At 34.3% G+C, this 23280-nt stretch overlaps 3 protein-coding genes across 3 annotated transcripts; all 3 read right to left on the minus strand.

Annotated features, from left to right (window-relative positions):
• Window positions 1-5766: 5766 nt before the first annotated feature.
• On the minus strand, window positions 5767-7059 carry LOC115702038 (uncharacterized). Its single transcript, XM_030629496.2, has one exon. The coding sequence runs from the start codon at window positions 7057-7059 to the stop codon at window positions 5767-5769; it is 1293 nt and encodes a 430-aa protein (XP_030485356.2).
• A 4054-nt stretch (window positions 7060-11113) lies between these two features.
• On the minus strand, window positions 11114-11562 carry LOC133033126 (uncharacterized mitochondrial protein AtMg00820-like). The gene is made up of 2 exons (XM_061107734.1): window positions 11466-11562; window positions 11114-11406 (listed from the first exon to the last, which is right to left on the minus strand). Exons 1-2 carry the CDS (start codon window positions 11560-11562, stop codon window positions 11114-11116), a joined length of 390 nt encoding a protein of 129 aa, XP_060963717.1.
• Window positions 11563-18159: 6597 nt separating this feature from the next.
• Window positions 18160-22044, minus strand: LOC115704344 (probable alkaline/neutral invertase B). Its single transcript, XM_030631556.2, has 5 exons — window positions 21695-22044; window positions 20791-21261; window positions 20258-20689; window positions 18964-19522; window positions 18160-18669 (listed from the first exon to the last, which is right to left on the minus strand). Exons 2-5 carry the CDS (start codon window positions 21202-21204, stop codon window positions 18374-18376), a joined length of 1701 nt encoding a protein of 566 aa, XP_030487416.1. The 5' UTR covers window positions 21205-21261; window positions 21695-22044; the 3' UTR covers window positions 18160-18373.
• Between the last annotated feature and the right edge of the window lie 1236 nt (window positions 22045-23280).

A 23280-nucleotide genomic window follows, 5' to 3' on the forward strand; every position in this document is an offset into this window, starting at 1 on the left:
GAAGCATTGCAATTGATGCACGCAATACCAGGAAAAGGGGAAAGCCACCGAGAAACGGAAGTAGGAGTAAGAAGAGAAAAAGAAGTACCTGATCGAACCAGGTGGAGTAGCTCAACTATTTCCATTTGCGCCCAACCGATCCATCGATCATCACGTTGAACCGATAAATGAAATTGTTTCTTGTTTCTACGCTTCCAAACTAGCCAGGAGAGAATCACACAAGTATGAAATTCATCTCTGGCTATTTTTTTTATAGGTGTCAAATAAAATGTCCATGAGGTTTAAGTGAGGAGGGGAAAACACTTCCACAAAGAGAAACTCTTCCAAAATGGGATCACCCCTAGGAAACACCAAAGAGCATGAGGGACCGTTTCATCACGATAACCGCAACCACTACAAAATGGGTCAAGTTTCATCCCTCGAGAAGTCAAGACAGACCCCGTTGGAAGCCAGCTTTTATAGACTCTCCATAGAAACATACTCACTTTAAGAGGAAGCTCTAGATGCCAAATGGTACTCTACTATTTTTTTTTAAGATCTCAGGTGAGGAGCTACTAGGAGCGAACTCATTGTGAGCTGCCACTTTATAGTTGCTACTAACCATATAATGGCCACGAGGAGTGTAATGCCAGACTATATCATTTCAATGCTTGAAACACACAGAGCCAGCCCCATAATAAGAGGGACATCATCACCATGAAAATTATTGCGTATTAGCGCTTTGTTCAAGGTGCCATTTGCATTCTTAAGAGTAATAAGAGTTGTTTTGGGGGCCACCGTACCAAGAGAGCGGAGGGTGAATGTCATAAGGTGAGGGAACCATTTATCTTCATTAATCTTAAGTTGGTTGCCAGATTTTATTCGACAGTGAACCCCTTTTTTGATCAATTTCCTCCACCAAAGGATACTACATCACATGAACGAGCTATACCCACCTGGTTTTGCCTCCAAGAATAAGCAATTAACAAAGTAACACTCATTTAGAACCCTAGCCAACATAAAATGGGGGATTGAAGGATTTTCCATCCTTATTTTACAAGGAGAGTGTAAGGATTTTTGCCCTACACAAAAATGAAATAATCAAAGACCAAGGTCAAAATAGACCTTTTACCCAGTCAAATCCAACGTTGACTCCCTAAAGTTAAGCCTCAAAAAATGACAGTCCGTTTAACCCCTTGAACTACAAATTGTTTTACACACACAAGAAACCCTAGATTCCAATCAGACCATATATAATCCCTTTTTCTATTCATACACATCTACGGCACAACCACAAAATAAACCCTAGCAGAGAAGTCTACTTCTTCGTGGTTCTTCTCTGAAGAACACGAAGGCAACAGCGATTACCCAGAAAAACTAGAGAGTAAATCCCTTTCCAGACCAGATTGAAAATAACCCCCCCAAGAAAATACAATCACAGCAAACACAATATAGAAATGCAGAAAATAACAACAAAGGAAAGAGTGCACTGAATTTATAGAGGTTCCCCAAAAATTGTTGTTGGGTACATCCTCTTCGAGCTCGCCTCAGATTGCTCGTTTCCACTATAGATCTTCAAAGATCAAAGAGTTACAATGGTAGATTCTAAATCACATGTACGATTGGTAATGTTTTTGGTGTTTACAATATTTATTTTTCACTCTCTTTTTCTCTCTGCCTACATTAATCTCTTCTTCTTCCTTCTGCATGTACAATCTTCCTGGAAATGATGTTGGACCTCCGAGCCCTAACCCTAGGGCTCCAAAACTTACCCAATGTAAGTCTCTTCCAATTCTCAAGGCTGATCTTATTTTTCCTGTGTGTACTGCTCTGATTTTCTAAGTTCTGATCTGGTCTCTATTTTTGTTCTGAGATTTTTGGCTTTATATATGTTGTAGTGGAATGCAGAGAAAAAGAGTTACTTACAAAGTTTAACAGACTTTGTAACTAACTTGCTGATCTATCCTAGGAATTTAAAGGCCAAAGGCCACCTAGTCTTTTAACTGTATGTACTCTTTGTGTATGTGTAGATCTGAACAGTGTACAGGGCATGTGGGGATTTATTTCAACAATTTCCACCTTAATCCCCATATGTGCTGTACACTGATATATTTGTTGTTTTCTGAGTGTATCTGAGGGTCTTAGCTTGAACCCACTAGAGGTTTTTGTTGGGTTTTGTGCCCTAAATAAAACCCATTTCAATATAATCAGATTTACTTATTAATAAAGATCAGAAATAACATTTTATGTTGCATGGTTCACATGATTTATTTCATGGTTACATATATGTAATGTATGAATTCTATTTAAGTCCAGAACATATGAATTTATTAATGATTATAGTGTTGTCAGCACAGTGGAATATAATCTTAATTATATGTTCGAAAGTTTATTCCCTGATTTATCAGTTCACTGGATTTAGACTGACATGATAATCAGCGATAGGTATTCTTACACCTTGGATAAGTGTTATGTCCTTTCTAGGACATTGGTAAAGTTTACCAGTATCGGATGTATGGAGTATACATCAGAAGGGACCGATATTGAACTTTGATTAGATTTGTTAAAATTTACCGTAATATCTATTCAATTCAATATCACCTGTTGATCCTAGATCAAATGATCTTAATCCTGATATGGTTAGGTTTGATCTCAAGAGTATTATACATGTTCTTTGATTTGTTAGTTAAGCCTACTTTTGGGTTAGGGTGATACGTATATTTTGGGAACATGATAGTATAATTGAGTGGGAGCGTTAACATAAATATGGAGTCTATAACTTCTATAGGAATTTGAAAGATGATATCCTTCGAGCTTGGCTAAACAGAGATAAATGGTGGAGATCTCATTTCACTTCGCTGAAATATTGATGCGTGTCGTAAGCCACAACAAATTTACTATTTTTTTTATTCCAATACTTCCAATTATTTTAGTATAATCGTAAGTAAGGGTCGATCCCACGAGGACTATGTTTATTCAATTATTCACAAATTAGTAAGGAAAAGGGGAGTTTTGAAGATTAGAATAAAAATTAAAGAAAAGAACAAATTTAAAGTAAAGAATACGATATGAGAAACTAGTTAAAGGTTATTCGCCACCCTTAACAATCATTCCCAATTCCTATTAAAGAATGTAATTTTCAGTTTCCAATCAAACTATTAATCCCGCAGATAACGCTGAAGCAGTCAATTATCACAATCTCCCTATTGTATGTAATCAAGGCGAAGCGCTCAATAATTAACTCTTTTACCTAAAGCAGTAAATCCATGAAACATGCAATTTATTTAACTTAGATAGAGCATTGAGATTTATGGAGATAGACTAATCTAGGCAACAAATCAATGAAGCATATAATTCATTTAACCTAGGTTCTATTCTTCATCACAAATTATAATTTGCCACAAACACTTAGAATCCTACACTATTAGGTGAATAGTAATCCTAAGATGACGGTAGATTAAAGTAAAACCTAATTTAGTGGCCATCTAAACAAGATTAAAACAATAATCATGACATTGAACATAGAAAAATAGAAGCAATTTGATATAATGGAAACTAAAAATTAACATTCAATAATAAAATTAAGAATTCATGTCTCGGGGTTTTGAAATAACCCTTAACTAAAAGAAAACTACTCAGAACTAGACATTAATAAAAACCATAATATTTAATTTGTAGTTTTTGGATTCTCCTCTCCATTTGTAGTCTAAGAGGTCTTATTAATAGTAATGGGAAAGTTAGTTGAATCCTATTAGAATTAGGATTGTATTTATAGTGGATAGATAAATCCTCTTAGAATTAGGATTCTATTTATAATAGTATTAGGAAATATCTCGGATAAAGATAACTCATCTTTTAAACAAAAGATAAAAATTGCAACTCTTCTTGAAAATTTATCTTTATTTTCGCTATCTTTTTTTTTAGAAATTTCCTACTGCGACGGCTGATAGTATTTTGGCTATAACTCTCTCAATATTACTCAGAATTGGACGATTTAAGATGTTCTGGAAAGCTAAGAACGAGATCTAAAACTTTCATGTTGAGCTCCAAGTCTAATTCTGTCTTTAAGTTCGTCCGAATTTGCAATTAAGTTCCACCTTGTACAATCGAGCTCGCCGACTTCCATTATTTTCCACCAAAATATGTTAAAATCCCTCCAAAAGACTCTAAATGGATGAATAGTATTTAAAATAACCTAACAAATTAAAATCACACTAATCAATAATTTAAAGAATCAATTTAAGAATATTAATAAATAAATTAATCATATTTATAAGGTAAATATGGACTCATCAAATTCCCCCACACTTGACTCTTGCTCGTCCTCGAGTAAGTTAATGAATGATACTTAAACAAATCGGTCTTTATGAAAAATAATTTTAGTTTCAAAAATTGTACATCCACTTATAATGCCAAGAAAATCCAAACTCTTCAATCATTAGAATTTCAACTCAAGATAAATTACTTTTCAAACCCAATTTTTTTGTGTGTGTGTGCAATCAAATCATCATACTACTAACATTCAAATTAATTCATGCATGTCAACAATCAATATTTTTCTCAAAATAAATGTGTATTTCAACAAAATCCACTCCATAAGCTTAATTATCAAACCATTCTCCACTAATGTAATCACACATAATTTAAAAATCAATAGGACTTTAGGGGGTTATAATGTAAAGCTAGGTAGATAAAAAAAAGGTTAATTTGGGCTCAAATCACACCATAGCATACATATACAACATTCTCTCAAATAAATTCTATTCGTATTCCTCAATCACTTCCCTTAACAATTCAATCCTATATCTTTTTTTTTTATATATATAAAACTTACTATTTTCCCACACTTAAATTGTTGCAAGTATTCATTTATTTTTTCATTGATTTTTTTTTTTAATGAAATACTTACAACTTGCAAACATTCATTCTAAGGGAATAATAATTCTTTTTCATCAACAAAACTCTCATACCTTTACAAATACATATATCATCAATATACTATGGTGTGAAAAAGGATGGATAAGGATTTTTTTTAGGCTCAAAGGTTATTGTATAGGGTTAAAAAGAAAAAACAAAGATGTCAACATTTAGGCTCGAATTGGGTAAAACTAGGGATTTAACAAATAGGGTAGGCTTGAAAAGCTAAATTGATCCAAAAAAAAAAAATTTGCCTATATCATATCTTAAAATCATGCACAATTTATTAATTTCGCCTCAAATGATTATTAAACAAGTTCTAGAGTGGTTGAGACTTTAAAAGAAAAGTCAAACATGCATTCATCTTTCCAAACATTAGCAAATATGATAATTCAATTGATGTGCAAAAGTTTTAAAAAAATCAAGTTTGAGCAGTAATTAATCATGAGTTAAGCACACAAATCATGAGAATCTATCATTTTTCCTAAAATTATAACTAGAATTTCATCATCAACAAAATTATTTTCCCTAAGACCATGCATAAGATATCAAAGTAAAAACACATATCAAACACGAGCAATCATTGTCAACAGAATTTCATTCAATCCACACTTACTAAAATTAAAGCAAGAAAATAATATAAACTAAAAAAAACAATAAAAATAAGCAAATAAACAACTAAACAACTAAAGAAAAAAAAAATTGGATAGACACGACAGTTAATCTCCCCCACACTTAATATAAGCATTGTCCTCAATGCTCAATCAAATAAAATCAATGCAAAATAAAAAGAAAAGGGTAAGAAAAACTCCCGTAAGGTCGCTTTGTTTAACGTCATTAGCTCGACTACATGTTGTGCTCATGTGATCTTCACGTTGGGTCTTCTAACAAAGACACATTCTTTATGTATTTATGAATGGAATCTAACACATTGAATTTGAGTGTTTCACCATCAAATTCCATTCTAAGTATCCATGCTTTTGTATTCCACTTCTTATTTGCAGTGAGTAAGAAGGGTCTCCCAAATAGAGTTGATGTAAGATTAGGATCACCCTCATCTTCCATCTCAATTATGTAGGAATCACCTGGAATGACAAGTCCATAAGCCTGCACAAAAATATCTTTAACTATCCCTAAAGGATAAGCATTAGTTTGATCAGTTAATTGAATAAAAACCTGAGTTTTTCTTGATGGACCAAGATTTAAAGAAGCAAAATTAGAATAAGACATATTATTAATAATTTCTCCTAAATCTATCATGCAATGATCAAACCTGGTTTTACTAACTGTGCATGGAATTGTACTTGTCTCAGGCAACAACTTTCTTTTGAGAACAGCAACATTCTCATCCTGCCCCACACTTACTTTCTCACCTTCATTCAACTTTTTCTCATTTGGACACAACTCCTTAAGAATGTTAGCACAATGAGTCTCTTCTTTGATTTCCTCAAGACATGAAATTTTTACCTCAATATTAGGAAGAGTCTCAAGGATCTCCTCAATGGGCTCCTCTTTCTTTGATTTTTTCAATCTACTTGGAAAAGGTGGAGGAGGGACATAAGTTGGTACAATTGGTTTGTATGACTTTTTCGGTGATGGTGGACCAACTAAAATAGGAGATTCAACCTTTGGTGGAGATGACTCTTCAAGGGATGAATTTCTGACTTCATGACTTGGAATCAAATCATTAACTTCTTGGTGTGGTGATTCAAGTTGTATATCACTTTGGACAGTGATGCCACTGACATTCTCTATTGGATCACTCTTTACTTGTGAAGGTATAATATTTGAACATTGAATTTCATATTCACTTGTAGATGTTTCCCTTGACTCCGCAGGATTCTCTAACTCTTGTAGAGATTGTTGAAAGATCTGCATATTTTTCTGAAAGTTTTGCTGACACTGTATCATATTTTGTTTAATCTCCAAAGTAGCAGCCTTCAAAGAGTTGCTCATATCAATAAGAGCACGTTCTAGATCTGGTGATAGTACAGGAGGATAGTAAGAAGTTGGTTGAAAATATTGATTAATTTCATTGCAGGAAGTGCGAGAATAATCTCCCGATTGCTGATTGTATGTGTAAGTGTCATAGTAGGAATTATATTGATACTCTTGTGGCGAGGTATAATAAGGATCATAGTATTGTTGATTGTACATCGCCATGTTTCTAAAGGAAGATCTGAAAATTAAGACCACAACTAGAAGCACAAGTTAGTAAAAAAAATAAAAAAATTAAAAAAAATAAAAAAAAAATTTCTAATAAATTTTTCGTTAAATATCGATCTTTTATTTTGATTTTTTTTTAAAAAAAAATCTAATAATTTATTCTTCTAATTAATTTTTTTTAAAAAAAAAATTAAAAATACTAAAACTAAATATGAATAATAAAATAAAATAATAGTCCCCGGCAACGGCGCCAAAAATTTGATGCGTGTCGTAAGCCACAACAAATTTACTATTTTTTTTATTCCAATACTTCCAATTATTTTAGTATAATCGTAAGTAAGGGTCGATCCCACGAGGACTATGTTTATTCAATTATTCACAAATTAGTAAGGAAAAGGGGAGTTTTGAAGATTAGAATAAAAATTAAAGAAAAGAACAAATTTAAAGTAAAGAATACGATATGAGAAACTAGTTAAAGGTTATTCGCCACCCTTAACAATCATTCCTAATTCCTATTAAAGAATGCAATTTTCAGTTTCCAATCAAACTATTAATCCCGCAGATAACGCTGAAGCAGTCAATTATCCCAATCTCCCTATTGTATGTAATCAAGGCGAAGCGCTCAATAATTAACTTTTTTACCTAAAGCAGTAAATCCATGAAGCATGCAACTTATTTAACTTAGATAGAGCATCGAGATTTATGGAGATAGACTAATCTAGGCAACAAATCAATGAAGCATATAATTCATTTAACCTAGGTTCTATTCTTCATCACAAATTGTAATTTGCCACAAACACTTAGAATCCTACACTATTAGGTGAATAGTAATCCTAAGATGACGGTAGATTAAAGTAACACCTAATTTAGTGGCCATCTAAACAAGATTTAAACAATAATCATGACATTGAACATAGAAGAATAGAAGCAATTTGATATAATGGAAACTAAAAATTAACATTCAATAATAAAATTAAGAATTCATGTCTCGGGGTTTTGAAATAACCCTTAACTAAAAGAAAACTACTCAGAATTAGACATTAATAAAAACCATAATATTTAATTTGTAGTTTTTGGATTCTCCTCTCCATTTGTAGTCTAAGAGGTCTTATTTATAGTAATGGGAAAGTTAGTTGAATCCTATTAGAATTAGGATTGTATTTATAGTGGATAGATAAATCCTCTTAGAATTAGGATTCTATTTATAATAGTATTAGGAAATATCTCGGATAAAGATAACTCATCTTTTAAACAAAAGATAAAAATCGCAACTCTTCTTGAAAATTTATCTTTATTTTCGCTATCTTTTTTTTTAGAAATTTCCTGCTGCGACGACTGATAGTATTTTGGCTATAACTCTCTCAATATTACTCAGAATTGGACGATTTAAGATGTTCTGGAAAGCTAAGAACGAGATCTAAATTTTTCATGTTGAGCTCCAAGTCTAATTCTGCCTTTAAGTTCGTCCGAATTCGCAATTAAGTTCCGCCTTGTACAATCGAGCTCGCCGACTTCCATTATTTTCCACCAAAATATGTTAAAATCCCTCGAAAAGACTCTAAATGGATGAATAGTATTTAAAATAACCTAACAAATTAAAATCACACTAATCAATAATTTAAAGAATCAATTTAAGAATATTAATAAATAAATTAATCATATTTATAAGGTAAATATGGACTCATCAAATATCATTTATACGGAGCTAAGTGTTTTAAGGATAAAATACATTGAAGGTGTAACGGTAAGTTTAGTTCATATTCAATGTAGATCATCTATTAGAGGGTCATTGATCAAATTAGGATTATAACAAGGGATAACTAATAGCGTATCTATATCGTGGAACATATAGAGCGTTCTATATAACTAAGAGTGCAATTCCAAGTTCTAAGTGTGGATTCAATAAGGAATTAATAAGTTAGGGAATTTACTTAGTAAATTCGGTTCGACTTATTGGAAGCTCGGTTATATAGGCCCATGGTCCCCATACTAGTTGAGACCATACTGCTTGTAAGACTCAGTTAATTGATTTTGATTAATCAATTATAATTCTAAAGTTAGACTATGTCTACTTTATGAATTTTCACTAAGCAAGGGCGAAATTGTAAAGAAAAGAGATTCTAGGTTTATTTATTAATCAAGAGACTTTATGTGTCTAAATTAATAAATATATTAAATGACAATATTATTTAATAATTAATTTTTAGTTATTAAATAATTAGAATTGGCATTTAAATGGTTAAATTGGAAAATTGGCATTTTTGAGAAAATGGGATTGAAAAATGACAAAATGGGAAAGTTGCAAAGTGAGGCCCATTTCCCTTATATGGCCGGCCACTATGCAAAAGGTTTACCATTTATTTTTCCATTATTTTAATGTCATACAATTCTAACCTAAACCTAGATGACATTCTATAAATAGAAAGTGTTGGCTTCAGGAAACTATGACTTGCATATTGTTCATTTCAGAGTAGTGTCCACACACATCAAGTGGTATCTCAATCATAGTGTGTAAGACTGTGAAGAATCCAAACAACAAGAAGGAGAATCAGCATCAAGGAAGGAGAGAAAGAGATCCAGGTTCAGATCTTGATTATGTTCTGCTACAGAAAGGAATCAAGGGCTAAAGATCTAAACAGAAAGAGTCATTATATTCCGCTGCACCCAATGTAAGGTTTCCTAAACTTTATATGTGTTTATTTCATTGTTTTAGAATTCATATTAGGATGTTAATGAAACATACATGGTAGTAAATCTAGATCCTGGTAAAATATTTCCAACAGTTTTACCAACCTGTGTCAATCCCCAATAAGCTTAAGCAAAGCTTAAACTTATTGAGGGACACAACCTTTGTGCCCATGTCTGCTGGATTCACTTCAGTAAGCACTTTGTCTATCTCGATCTGTTCCTGTGTAACTTTATCCCTAATAAAGTGATATTTTATCTCAATGTGTTTTATCCTGTCATGAAATACAGGGTTTTTGCACAAATAAATGCTGCTCTGACTATCAGAGTAGATTATAGGCACCTTTTTCGTTAACTTCAGTTCCTCCATAAGTCCTTTTAACCATAGGGCCTCTTTAATAGCTTTCGTAGTAGCTATATATTCAGATTCAGTAGTGGACAAAGCCACTACTAGTTGTAATTTTACCATCCAACTAGTACAAATTCCAAAGTAGGCTGAAGTAGATCTTCTAGTGTCCCTGTCCCTTGCATAATTTGCATCTATGAACCCTTCAATATTTGATGTGTTTGGTGACCCTGATAGACCAATCCCATCTTAGATGTACCTTTTAAGTATCTCATAAGCCATTTCCAATGTTCTTTTCCAGGACTAGACATGAACCTGCTTAGCACACTGATTACATAAGCAAGGTCAGGTCTAGTACTAACCATCAAGTACATTATGGACCCTACTGCATTAGAGTCGGGAACATTAGCCATCTGTTCTTGCTCTAACTTGGTCTTAGGGCACATAGACTTAGACATAAGGTATTGGTTGGTAATCAGCTGTGAAACAGCCTTTGCATCTTTCATAGAAAACTTTTCTATGATCTTGTTGATATAGTCTTCCTAATGTTGCATGAGTTTCCCTTTGCCTCTGTCCCTTAGAATGTTGATCCCCAAAATCTTAGTTGCCACACCTATATCCTTAATTTCAAATTTTGACTTGAGCAAACCCTTGACCTTGTTGATATTTGACCTCTCCTTAGTAATTATTAGCATATCATCCACATAGAGTAGCAAGTAAACTTTAGCAATTTTCGAACCTTTAAAGTACAAATAGTGGTCATAATAGCTTCTATTGAACCCATGTTTGGTCATAAAGGTGTCAAACCTTTTGTTCCATTGTCTTCCGAACTGTTTCAGTCCATATAGAGACTTGTCAAGCTTGCAAACATGGTCTTCCTTGCCTTTAACCACAAATCCTTTTGGCTGCTCCATATAGATGTCTTCTTCTAGATCCCCATGTAGAAAAGCCGTGGTCACATCCATTTGGTCAATCTCCATGTCGAAATGAGTAGCTAGTGATAACATCAACCTTATAGTCTTATATTTCATCACTGGTGAGAATATTTCTGTGAAGTCTACCCCTTCTTTCTGTGTAAACCCCTTTTGCCACTAATCTAGGCTTGAACCTTATAGGTTCATCCTTAGTCCTCCCTTCCTTGACATTGAAAAGCCATTTGCAAGATACCACACTCTTGCCATCGGGTCTAAGTACAACTCTCCAAGTCTTATTCTTTATGAGAGAGTACATTTCTTCCTTCATTGCTTTCAACCAGGCCTTGTAATTTCTGTCTTTAAGAGCTTCTTCATATGATTGAGGCTCATAGATCTCAGCTTCAAGTTTTCACATATAGGCATAGCCAATACTCTCATCCCACACATTGTAACTGTACTTCTGGTTAGGTTTAGCAACTCTTCTGGCTCTATCTCTTGTAAGTTGATACTCTGTGAGGTCTTCCTGATTCCTGTCTTCTTCATGTTGAACTTCATGTTCCACCTGATTTGGTTCCACCTGATTTGGTGCTTCATGAGGTTCCAGTTGAATTGGTTCCACCTAATCTGGATCTAGCTCCACTTCAGTTGGGCCAGTTTGAGTGAGTCCAATAGATGTACCTGCAGGGTTAGTTTCTGTGGAACCTGCATCAAGCTCATTAGTATTTTTACAAGGAAAATTATTTTCTTGAAAAATTACATCTCTACTAATGAGTGTTTTAAAACCTTCTTTCCTTTTTACCCACAATCTATAGCCCTTTACACCCTTGGGGTAACCCAGAAACACAAATTTTAGAGCCCTAGGCTCTAACTTTCCTACACTTTGATGTGCATAAGCTGGACATCCAAAAACTTTCAAATTAGACAAGTCAGGTGGTTTACCAATCCACCTTTCTTCAGGGGTTTTACCTTCAATTGCACTAGAGGGGCTTCTGTTGATTAGGTATGTAGGAGTTACAACTGCTTCTCCCCAAAACCCATTTGCAAGCCCTGCATTGAAAATTATGCACCTTGCTTTGTTCAATATAGTTCTGTTCATTCTCTCAGCAACACCATTTTGCTGAGGGGTTTTCCTCACTATCCTGTGCCTTTGGATTCCATTGTCTTGACAGTAACCTGTAAACTCATCATTACAAAATTCTAGGCCATTATTTGTCCTTAGGGTTTTTAATTTTCTATTAGTTAGGTTTTCAACAAGTAATTTCTAATGCACAAATTTTTGAAAAGCCTCGTTTTTATGTTTTAACAGATAAACCCAAACTTTCCTAGAATAGTCATCAACAATAGATAAGAAATAGGCACTACCCCCAAAAGTTAGGGTTTTCTCAGGACCCCATGAATCCGAGTGAACATAATCTAAAATACCTTGTGATTTGTGTGTGCCAATTTGAAATTTAAGTCTATGATGCTTTCCTAGTACACAAAATTCACAAAAATCTACCTTGGTTACCTTGTCCTTACCAAGTAGCTTTTGTTCACTCATGAGTTGTAGCCCTCTTTCACTAATGTGTCCCAATCTCTTATGCCATAGGACAGCCTTAGTGTCTTCTGTGACATGCTCCTTAGTATTGTGGCAGCAAGCTACAGGGCTTCCTTGCAAGTAGTATAAACCACCATTTTTCTGTCCTTTGATGATAGTCATAGAGCCCTTGGCCAATTTGATTGTACTTGCCTCAATTTTGCTAACAACACCAAGATCATCAAGTACACTAATAGAAATTAAGTTTCTAGATAAATCAGTAACATATCTAACATTAGTTAAGATTCTAATAATGCCATCAAACATTTCAAAAATTTATAGAACCTGAACCTTCAATGTTACGTATTTGATCATTCCCAAGAATGACTTTGCCCCCTATAGATTCCCTGTAATCAAACAAATAAGACTTGTTGTTAGTCATGTTAAATGTACAACCCGAATCAATAATCCAATCATCTTTAAAAGATGATGCAGTTACATAGACATCCACTATCATAACCATCACTTAGGTTTGCATTTTGATAGTCATTCTTACTCTTGTTTTGCTTGTTTGATTCTTCTTGATGATCTGAATTTGATTTCCCATTGCTTCTCTTGTAAAAGTAGCATTCTCTCTTGAAACGCCCTAGCTTTCCACAATGATAACACCCATTAGGATCTTTAGAGCCCTTTGAATTTGATCTCCCTTTGTGATGATGATTGCTGCCCTTTTGTGAACCCCTACTAGTGCTTCTACCCCTATTTTACCATGGTTTCTTTTGTGTATGCCTTCCCTTACTTAGGTTAACATCCCCATTAGTATGCCCCGATCTTTCAACCTTTAATTTCGAATCTTTTGATTTAAAAGCTGAGATTACTTCCTCAAGAGTGATCTCAGTTCTCCCATACGTAATGACTGTCTTAACCTCCCTGTAGGATTCCGGTAGTGAATTGAGAATGATAATTGCATGATTCTCATCACTTAAGGCCTCATTTTCCCCTGAGTTTGCTAACTCAATGTGCAATCTCAAGAACTCATCCAAATTCTGTTCTAGAGATTTAGTTGGACTCATATTAAATCCAAAGATTCTCTCCTTCAAGTAGATCTTGTTGATCAATGATTTCTTTTGAAATTGCTCTTCCAACTTGCTCCAAATTTTGGCAGGTGTGTCTTCATTGTCAACCAATCTGATTATAGAATCAGATAGGTTGAAGATGATTAAACCAGTTGCTGTTTCCAGCAACTCTTCTTGCTGGGCCTTGGTTGTATCTGCTGGCCATTCCACAGGATCATTAAGAACCCTCAATAGTTTATTTTGAGCCAATAAAGCCCTAATCTTCTTCCTCCAAATCCAATAATCACTTGAACCATCAAACCTATCAATATCAACCTTCATTGAACTCATAATCATATATGTATAAAATTATTTCAAAGAAATTATATAGATAATGAGTTTAGAGTAATCTTGTTATTGATCTTTGTGAACTGTTTATGTGCATTTGAATTCTTGCTGTTATGAATGTGTTTCTTGATGCTTTCTTGATTAATCTTTGCTGCAGATGTATGCCTTGTTTGGCTCTGATACTACTGTAGGGATTTTTTCCTTACACACAACAATGAAATAATCAAAGACCAAGGTCAAAACAGACCTTTTACCCAATCAAACCCAATGTTGACTCCCTAGAGTTAAACTTCAAAAAACGACAGCCCATTTAACCCATTGAACTACAAATTGTTTTATACACACAAGAAACCCTAGACTCCAATCAGACAATATATAATCCCTTTTTCCATTCATACACATATATGGCACAACCACAAAATAAACCCTAGCAAAGAACTCTACTTCTTCGTGGTTCTTCTCTAAAGAGCAGCATCGATTACCCAGAAAAACCCAAGAGTAAATCCCTTCCCAGACCAGATTGAAATAAACCCCCCAGAAAATACAATCACAACAAACACAATATAGAAATGCAGAAAAGAAAAAAAAAAAAAAAAGGAAAGAGTGCACTGAATTTATAGAGGTTCCCCAAAAATTGTTGTTGGGTACATCCTCTTCGAGCTCGCCTTAGATTGCTCGTTTCCACTATAGATCTTCAAAGATCAAAGAGTTACAATGGTAGATTCTAAATCACATATACGATTGGTAATGTTTTGGTGTTTACAGTATTTATTTTTCACCTTTTTCTCTCTGCCCACATTAATCTCTTCTTCTTCCTTCTGCATGTACAATCTTCCTGGAAATGATGTTGGACCTCCGAGCCCTAACCCTAGGGCTCCAAAACTTACCCAATGTAAGTCTCTTCCAATTCTCAAGGCTGATCTTATTTTTCCTGTGTGTACTGCTGATTTTCTAAGTTCTGATCTGGTTTCTATTTTTGTTCTGAGATTTTTGGCTTTATATATGTTGTAGTGGAATGTAGAGAAAAAGAGTTACTTACAAAGTTTAACAGACTTTGTAACTAACTTGCTGATCTATCCTAGGAATTTAAAGGCCAAAGGCCACCTAGTCTTTTAACTGTATATGTAGATCTGAACAGTGTACAGGGCATGTGGGGATTTATTTCAACAGAGAGCTTGATTAAATTTCTGTAAGTCTCAGAATCCCAAATCACCATTAGTTTTAGTTTTACACAATTAATCCCATCGCCCCCAATAAATTTTATGTTTGTTTTCTAAGGATCCCAACATAAATCGGGTCATCATTGAGTGAATATTCATAATCAGTTCTTTTGAAAGCCTAAAGCAACTCATAATATAGCAAGGAATGACATGTATGACTGTCTTAAGAAGTGTTGCCTGCCCAACTTGGGAAAAAGACTTTCTTTCCATCATTGAAGAAAATTGCAAATTTTAGTGCAAAGAGAATAAAATACTTCCTTTTTTCCATTTTCTAACATAGGCTAGCATACCAAAGGAACGAGATGACATTCAACCTGCTTGACACCCATAAGATTAGCCAAAAATTATCTCTCGGCCTATTAAATTCAACGACCCACACAAAGGTCTGACTTTTGAAGATTGATACGTTGTCTCGACAAAGCAGAATATTCATCTAGGATTTGTTTTAGGTAGCCACCTTCTTTTGCATTGGCATTAATGAACACAAGGCTATCATCTACATAAAAAAGGTGAGACAAAGTTAAGCCATTTCAGCCACAACGTATTCCATGGAGGAGGTCAGCCTACTCTACCTCTTGAAGGAGGCAAGAAAGACCTTTAGAACAGATGAGGGATAGGTAAAGTGAGAAAGAGTCTCTTCGTAGTTACCCCTACTCTGTAAGAATATTACCAAAAATGTCCCCATTTACTAGCACCAAAAAAGAGACCATTCAGACACAATTCATGATCTTAGCTGCCCAATCTGAATCAAACCCAACATAGATAATCATTCTTCGATAAAGTGTCATTCAACTCTGGCGTATGCTTTGAACATATCCAATGTGAGAGCCATTTTTTGGCCATTCCCAAAGCGACCCTTTTTCATACAGTGGAGACTCTCAAAACCTGAAATCGCCTCGTCTTGGATAATCTATCCCATGATGAAGGCGTTTTGGTTCTCATTAATTACCTCATGAAGATTATCCTTCATTCGATTAGCCAAGTAGTTGGCGATGATTTGGTAGCTGACATTGCAAGGGCTAATAGGTCAAAATACTGAGATAGTTGTGGGGTTTGGGCCTTTAGGGATGAGACAAATTAGAGTTTTATTTAGAGCGATGAAGTCCATATTATGATTGAGAACGTTCAAATGAACTTGGCTAACATCTAGACCAATGATGTTTGAGCGGTGATCATAAAGGAGGCGAGGAAGACCATCAATCCCTAGGGATTTAAATGTGCTAATCTGAGACAAAGCCATATTGATATCTGCTACTGTAAATTCTTGAAGAAGCCTATCATTTTGAGTGCGACTGAGATGATATGGCACAAAATGTTAGAGGTGAGTTATCAATTGGCGATGAGACTCTCAAGAGGTGAAAAGGTCTTGAAATTAGCCACAAATGATACTTTCTATTGCTAGTTTAGAACTCTACCACACCAGATTTGAATCAAATAGACCCTTAATATGATTCTTTTTTTGGCGAGATGAAGCCTTTTAAAACATCTAGTGTTACGGTCCCCATGATTCAACCAAATAGCTCAGCTTCTCTGTGTCCAAAAACTTTCATCCTTAATGAGCAATAGATTAAGCTACTTTTTCACCCCACGAAGATTAATCAAAGCCTCTATCAAGTTACAACCTAAAAGAAACTCCATTTGTGCTTTAAGCTCCTTTGTTTAAGCCTGATATTGTTTCTTTTGGATGTTATTCTAGCGAGCCAAACGAGTACCACAAGTCTGAAAATGATTTCCTAGCTCCATGGGTGTACTGATGTGATTTCCTTGACTCCAAACAACAGAAATCAACTGATGGAAATCTTTATTTTTAGACCAAGTTTATTCATAATCAAAACAATGCCCCCATTGTACCTTAACCACTTACTTTGGAGGAATGATATTGAAACTCAATAATAGCGGGCAATGGTCCAAACACTAGCGCCTAAGATTCTTGACTTTGGCGACAACAACCATATCCCACCAAAAAGTACTCTCGTCTTGATCTTATATATATTTTTTATTTTCTTTAGCTTTTATTTTTTTTTAAATCGGTTTTTGAAAAACTCGATAAACATGATTAATATCAAGTTGGACTATGTATTTTGCAAAAGTTACCGATTGAACTCTTTGTTTTATAAAATCACAAATCTGACCCTATATTTTCCAAAATGGTACAAAATAGTACCATGGTCTCAATTTTTGGTTTTTTTTTTTAATATAACCAACTTAAGACAATTTCTAGCAGGGACAGATACAGAAAATGTACCAAGTTTTCTCATAACAAATCTAGATCGGATTATTATTTTTTATTTTGATGAAAAATTAATTTAGGGTTCAATTTATCATTTAACAATATAAAGAGTCCAATCGATAACTTTTGTAAATCACATTATTATTATTTGATGGATAGGTCTAACACAAATCAAGAATGCGATAATGTACCAAAAACAAAAATTAAAACCTTTTAATTTTTTTTTTCTTAGGTTTATGAGAATTATTAGAAGGGTAAATATCATTTTAGACCTTGTGTTTTACAAAATTTATCGATTGGACTTTGTATTTTGTTAAATGATAAAATAAACCTTATATTTTTCAAAATAATAAAAATAGAACCTTAATCTCAATTTTTAATATTTTTTTTAAATACAACCAATTTAAAAACAATTCTTAATAGGAATAGATACAAAAAATATAGTTAGTTTTATCATAACACTTCTATATTGGAATATTAGTAAGTTTTATTTTGACAAAAAAATTAGTTTAAAATTCTATTTATACTATTTTAAAAAATACATAATTTATTTTATTATTTAATAAAATAAAAAGTTCAATTTGTAATTTTTTATAAAATACAATATTTAAAATGATATTTAAAAAAGCTTTTTATTTCAATTAGAATTATTAGAAAGAAGTTAGAACAAAGATAGAACGGCGTTTCTTAAAATCAAATAAACAATAATCACGAGGATGGTGTGTCGGATTTGTATTTTAAAAAAACAACGATAAGGATGAAGAAGCAAGAACCATTAAAAAATTTAGAAAATGACAAAACTTCATAAAGAAATTAACAATAAAAATAGTTGGATAGTTTTGCACTTGTAAGCACAGAATAACAAATACCTTTATTTTACTAAGCCTGACTTTAGCTTGGTTTGAAAAACTTGTGTAATGTTAGGCAAGAAATTCAGTCTAAAATTTCTTTTTTCTTTTTTTCTTAATAAGGGGGAAAGAAAACTAAGAAAAATTGATCAACAACCCCACGAATTTGATCTCCTCATAAGTGGCTTCATTTGTTTGTCTTCCTCGAGGGAGATCATACCCAAATGAGACGGATCTTCAAGCAACATCTTGGCCACCAAGTAACCAGCAATGGACCACGTTTGGTTTTTCCGAGCCTGCTTCCCAATGTACCGGCCTAGCTTTCCATCATAGTATTCTGGCCAAGTATCTTTAAGCAATCTCGTCTCTGCTAGCTCTATGGCCCGTCTTGCGATCTGCGGTCGTCCAGTTTTGATGCAAGCAGCAGTAACAAGCCATAACAGCACTGTATGTAAAAAGTTCATTAGTTTCGGTTATAATGGAAGCTAAAATTATGACACTTTCTTTTGAAAGAAGAGAGTTGCATTTATATACATGTAGAGTAAACCTGTGGAAAAATACATATTGTCATTTTGTCAGATGGTCTTATAAAGTGCCAAAGTGAGTGTTAGACAGTTTGTCAGTAAACTCATTTTGAAATGAATTATCGAAAAGAGACCCTTTTAAGTGATTAAAAATGTCATTTTGTCAAACGCCCTCAACATGTATATAGTTCCTTGAAACTTGGAAGGAAACTGACCTGGCCAAGATCCTCCATTGTGGTAACTCCATCTTGTGTTTTTAGGATCACATCCGGTGACGATTCGCCATTCATGACTCTCAATGGCTGGATAACAGACCTTCAAAGGCATTTCTCCAACCAACTCCTCCCATCTTGATTCTATAAGGTCCATAATTGCAGTGGATTGCTCAGGAGTTGCCAAAGACGACAGAATAGCAATACAGTTGCCTAAACAAAACCAGCGAAAATCCATTCGGGCAGGACTGACATTCCCAATGAAGTAGCCACCACGTGATGGCATGAAATCAAAAATCCATTCCGGAAGTGAATCTGGGATGACATTGAATTTGTTAACAGCTGTGTGTGAGTACTCTTCTGTTTTATATCGGTATATGTCATTAAGCTGTTTCAAGTCCAGCCAGAAGTAACTTCTCATGTGAAAGCTCAAGGCGTGGAGACGTTTAACTATCCGCTCAACAAACTCCTTACCTTCTTCGTCTTGTTTAAGTAAAACTAAAGCACACCTTAAGGCCATGAAAAAAAGAGCTTGAATTTCAATGGGATACCCATAAACGCCCTGAAAACATGTACTTAGATAATTAATAAAAAATTGTAGTAAAGATATTGAAACAATTATATTCAGCAGGAAACCACAAGAAATTTTAAGGGAAATCAAATTCTACCGGTACTAATGATCAGCCTAAGTGGGTTTGAGATCAACAATCTTTATTTTCAATCAGTAAATTTTTGTATTCATCAAATAAATCTTCTGGAATGTGAATCAGAGTATGGCTGGCAATTTTTTAGGTAAGAAAGTGAAAAAAGCTCACACTAAGAAACCGTGACCACTTTTTGTTTTCATCAACTAATACTTTTCAACTACTTGGCCTTACAGAGCCACGAGAGCCTCACACACTAAACAACTCATCCAACTACTTCTTAGTGGTTAGGTTACAGAGAACGAGGTCAGCATTCTCAGTAAGAAATTAATTTAAATTTTAAAGTACTTGTCTAAGATGTTTGATACCCTCTGAAACCACCAGTGTCGGACCCATTGGTGCCCAGTGGGGGCATATGTCTCAACTGGGTGTGAAATATTAAAATTTTGCCAACACTTTGTTATGATATTTCCTAGTCCATGTCCCCACCACTGGAAAAATTTCTGGCTCCAACACTAGAAACCACACTTTTCTTTTTGCAGAACACACATTATTGATGACCCTCACCACAAGATTAATGAATCCGTGAGTTAGCAGCATGTTTTTAAGGTGGTAGACAATGAAAGCATGAAATGGGAAAAGCAAGAACATACCATTCTACGATCAATCATGCAGCATCCATCGGCGCAGAGAAGAGTTGGAAATGTATCAAACCCCTCTGAAAGACATAAACTTAGAATAAGACGCATACCCTTCTGACACTCAGGCAGTTCAGCCAAGGAAGTGTCTCCTGTTGATTTCGTGTATGCCCGGAGCAATATAATCCACCAAAATCCAGAATCAACAGGAGCAACTCTTCCTATTGCACTCTCTCCGAAATCTGCAATCAAAGTCTCGGTATTCCTTACTGGATCATGGAGTACTTTGAAACTAGCTGGCATAACTCCTTCTCCAAGTTGAAACCTGTCAATCTTTTTCTCCCATGACTGAAGGCGAAGTGTCTTTAAGATAAAATTCTTAACAATCTCAGGCTCACCATTCATCAGAAAAGCTAATGCACTCGGAACAAAATCTCTCACAAACACCTTTAAGACATAAACAAAAGGCCAAGTTAGTTTTAATACATACCAACAAACAATCAAGTAACACCCTCCAAAGAAAACCACACTTTAATTTTAAAAAGAACCTGATCATAATTAAGCTCTTCCTCAGAGTTATCCAAAGCAGCAATCGTCCCAACAGGCTGGCCTCGAAAATGAACCAAAGAACGCCTCAAAGCATCCCAAGCTTCACCCACCATGGGATGTGGTTCAAAACTATGCTGTGACATTGGAGTGTTAATCCCTGACCTTCTACTAGGTGAATAAACAAAATCAGCATGGTCCATATTTCGTGAAAAGTCAGCATTTCTAGAGGAGTGCCGAGGAGAGAACCCAATTGATAATTCACTCATCGACCTTTCATCAAAAGATCTCTTCCTATCCATATTCAAGGGTCTAGGTGGTCTATCCATGAATTTTGAGAAATCAATGTCTTCGATTTCTGCCACAGTGCATAACGATTCATTGCTCCTTGCACTTCCATTCTGAGGCAGCTCCATGGTTAATAATAATAAGCTCTGGGAATTTCAGATATGGTGGATCAATGTTTCACCACCCTGCAAGTGTTCAACCATATATAATCAAACAAGATTCAACCATGGAAATTCCCCCCATAGAATAAAACTAGCAATACCCATTTAGATATAAACCAAACATTCAAAGGATTCAGTTCCGTTATCATTCTTTTTTCCACCCAAACAGAAAACAAAACAAGCCACATAATCAAACAAAATCGTTTAGTAGCAAATTAAAATAACATTTTGACTAAGAAAATTAAAACTCAAATCTGAACACCAAAACACACAAACCAAACAAGAACAAAACCAAAAACTCAAGATCCGATCAAGAACGAGTCAGTAGCAGCCATAATAATACTCCAAATCAAACCAACCAAGAGAAAAACATGCATGCATTTTACTGAAACAAATCTTGTATCAAATCTCAATTCCATTTATTAATTATTATTTATTTATGCAAGAGTGGACTAACCAGAGAAGAGTTTTATTTTTTTCTTTCCCAAGAGCCAGCTTCGGGTCCTTACTTCGACACGAAACGAAAACCGAATGAAACGAAAGAGCTCACTAGTTGATAATAATGAGTGTATATAGTCATTCATATTATTATATTATATAGTCTATAGTCTATACTTTAATTTAATATCTATTAAAATAGAATCTATGTTTTTTTTTTCATTTTAGGTACCACAAACAAAATCAGTCCTACTAGAATTGATGAACCGGACAAGCAGGTAACCTCAGAGGGAGGGGGAAATTAGGTGAGGTGACTTGTAGCTTTGTAGGTATAATTTGTTCTCCTATTTTTTATTTCTTTTTTCTCATATGCCACCAATAAAAAATTCTAACTTATTCATAATTAATTAACATTTTTATTTATTTGTTGTTCAATACATTGAAAATTGCATAAAATGTGTAATGAAACTGATTTTTATCTTTTTAGGGATAGTCTTTATTCTTATTGATGTTAGAAGAGAAAGAGTATGAATTTCTTCCCATTAATAAAATTTATTTATGGGGATGAATAAATTTTGTTAATTTGGCTTTTCATGTATTCATTAAAGTGAAAGGGAAATTTTACTTTTTGCCCCTAATAAAATTCTCAATATCAAATTTTAGTCCCTCCACTAATTTGTACAAATTAATTTTATTGATTATATGAATTTCCCATTTTACACTTTTTTTTTTAAAAAAAAAAAATTGTTAAAATATGAAAAAACTTCCCTCTCGTGCACCCCTCTCTCTAGAAAAAACTGAAAACTACCACCACTCTCTCTCTTCCCTCTCGTGTGTTTCTCTCTCTTCCCTCTCGTGTTTCTCTCTCTCTCTCTCTCTCTCTCTCTCTCTCTCTCTCTCTCTCTCTCTCTCTCTCTCTCTCTCTCTCTCTCTCTCTCTCTCTCTCTCGGTGGGCGGTGGTGGAAAACCGGAGCACACCCCAATCACTCATAATCATACACAATTATAATAGGTAAGTTGTGTTTTAAGCATTTTGTTAGACATTATGTAGTTTGCTTTTGTTATGTGTCGTATTTGTTGGAACTGGTGTTTTTTAGCCTAAAATGGTAGAGATTTGGTAGATCTGATTTTCTATCAAAATCTGGGTTTTCCAGCTGTTATCGACAGTTTGTTGATAGAATATCGATGCTATGTCGATATTATACGAAGAAAGGTCAGGGATGACCCTTATCGACATGATTTCGACAGTTTGTCGATGTCATGTCGATTCAAAAGTAAATTAACTAACATAATTTATTTTCGACATTAAGTCGACCATGTTTGTCGACAATATATCGATGGAATGTCGATATATTGTCGACTTCAAGATAAAAAATGAAAAAAACAAGCATTAAAACATTGAAAGTCATTCAAAAAAAAAACACTAAAAAGTTCATTAAAAAAACAAACATTAAAAAACAAACATTAAAATATTAAAATAACAAATTAAATTCTTTGTCTTGTGGGTGAGACTTGCAATACTTGCATAAAGATTCAGGCTTCACTGGTTTACCATTAAAATAGCCTAATTTGCAACGACGACACCCTTCGGGGAACCCTGGTGCT

This window comes from Cannabis sativa, unplaced genomic scaffold, assembly GCF_029168945.1.
Source record: "Cannabis sativa cultivar Pink pepper isolate KNU-18-1 unplaced genomic scaffold, ASM2916894v1 Contig3, whole genome shotgun sequence".
Lineage (NCBI taxonomy): Eukaryota > Viridiplantae > Streptophyta > Magnoliopsida > Rosales > Cannabaceae > Cannabis > Cannabis sativa.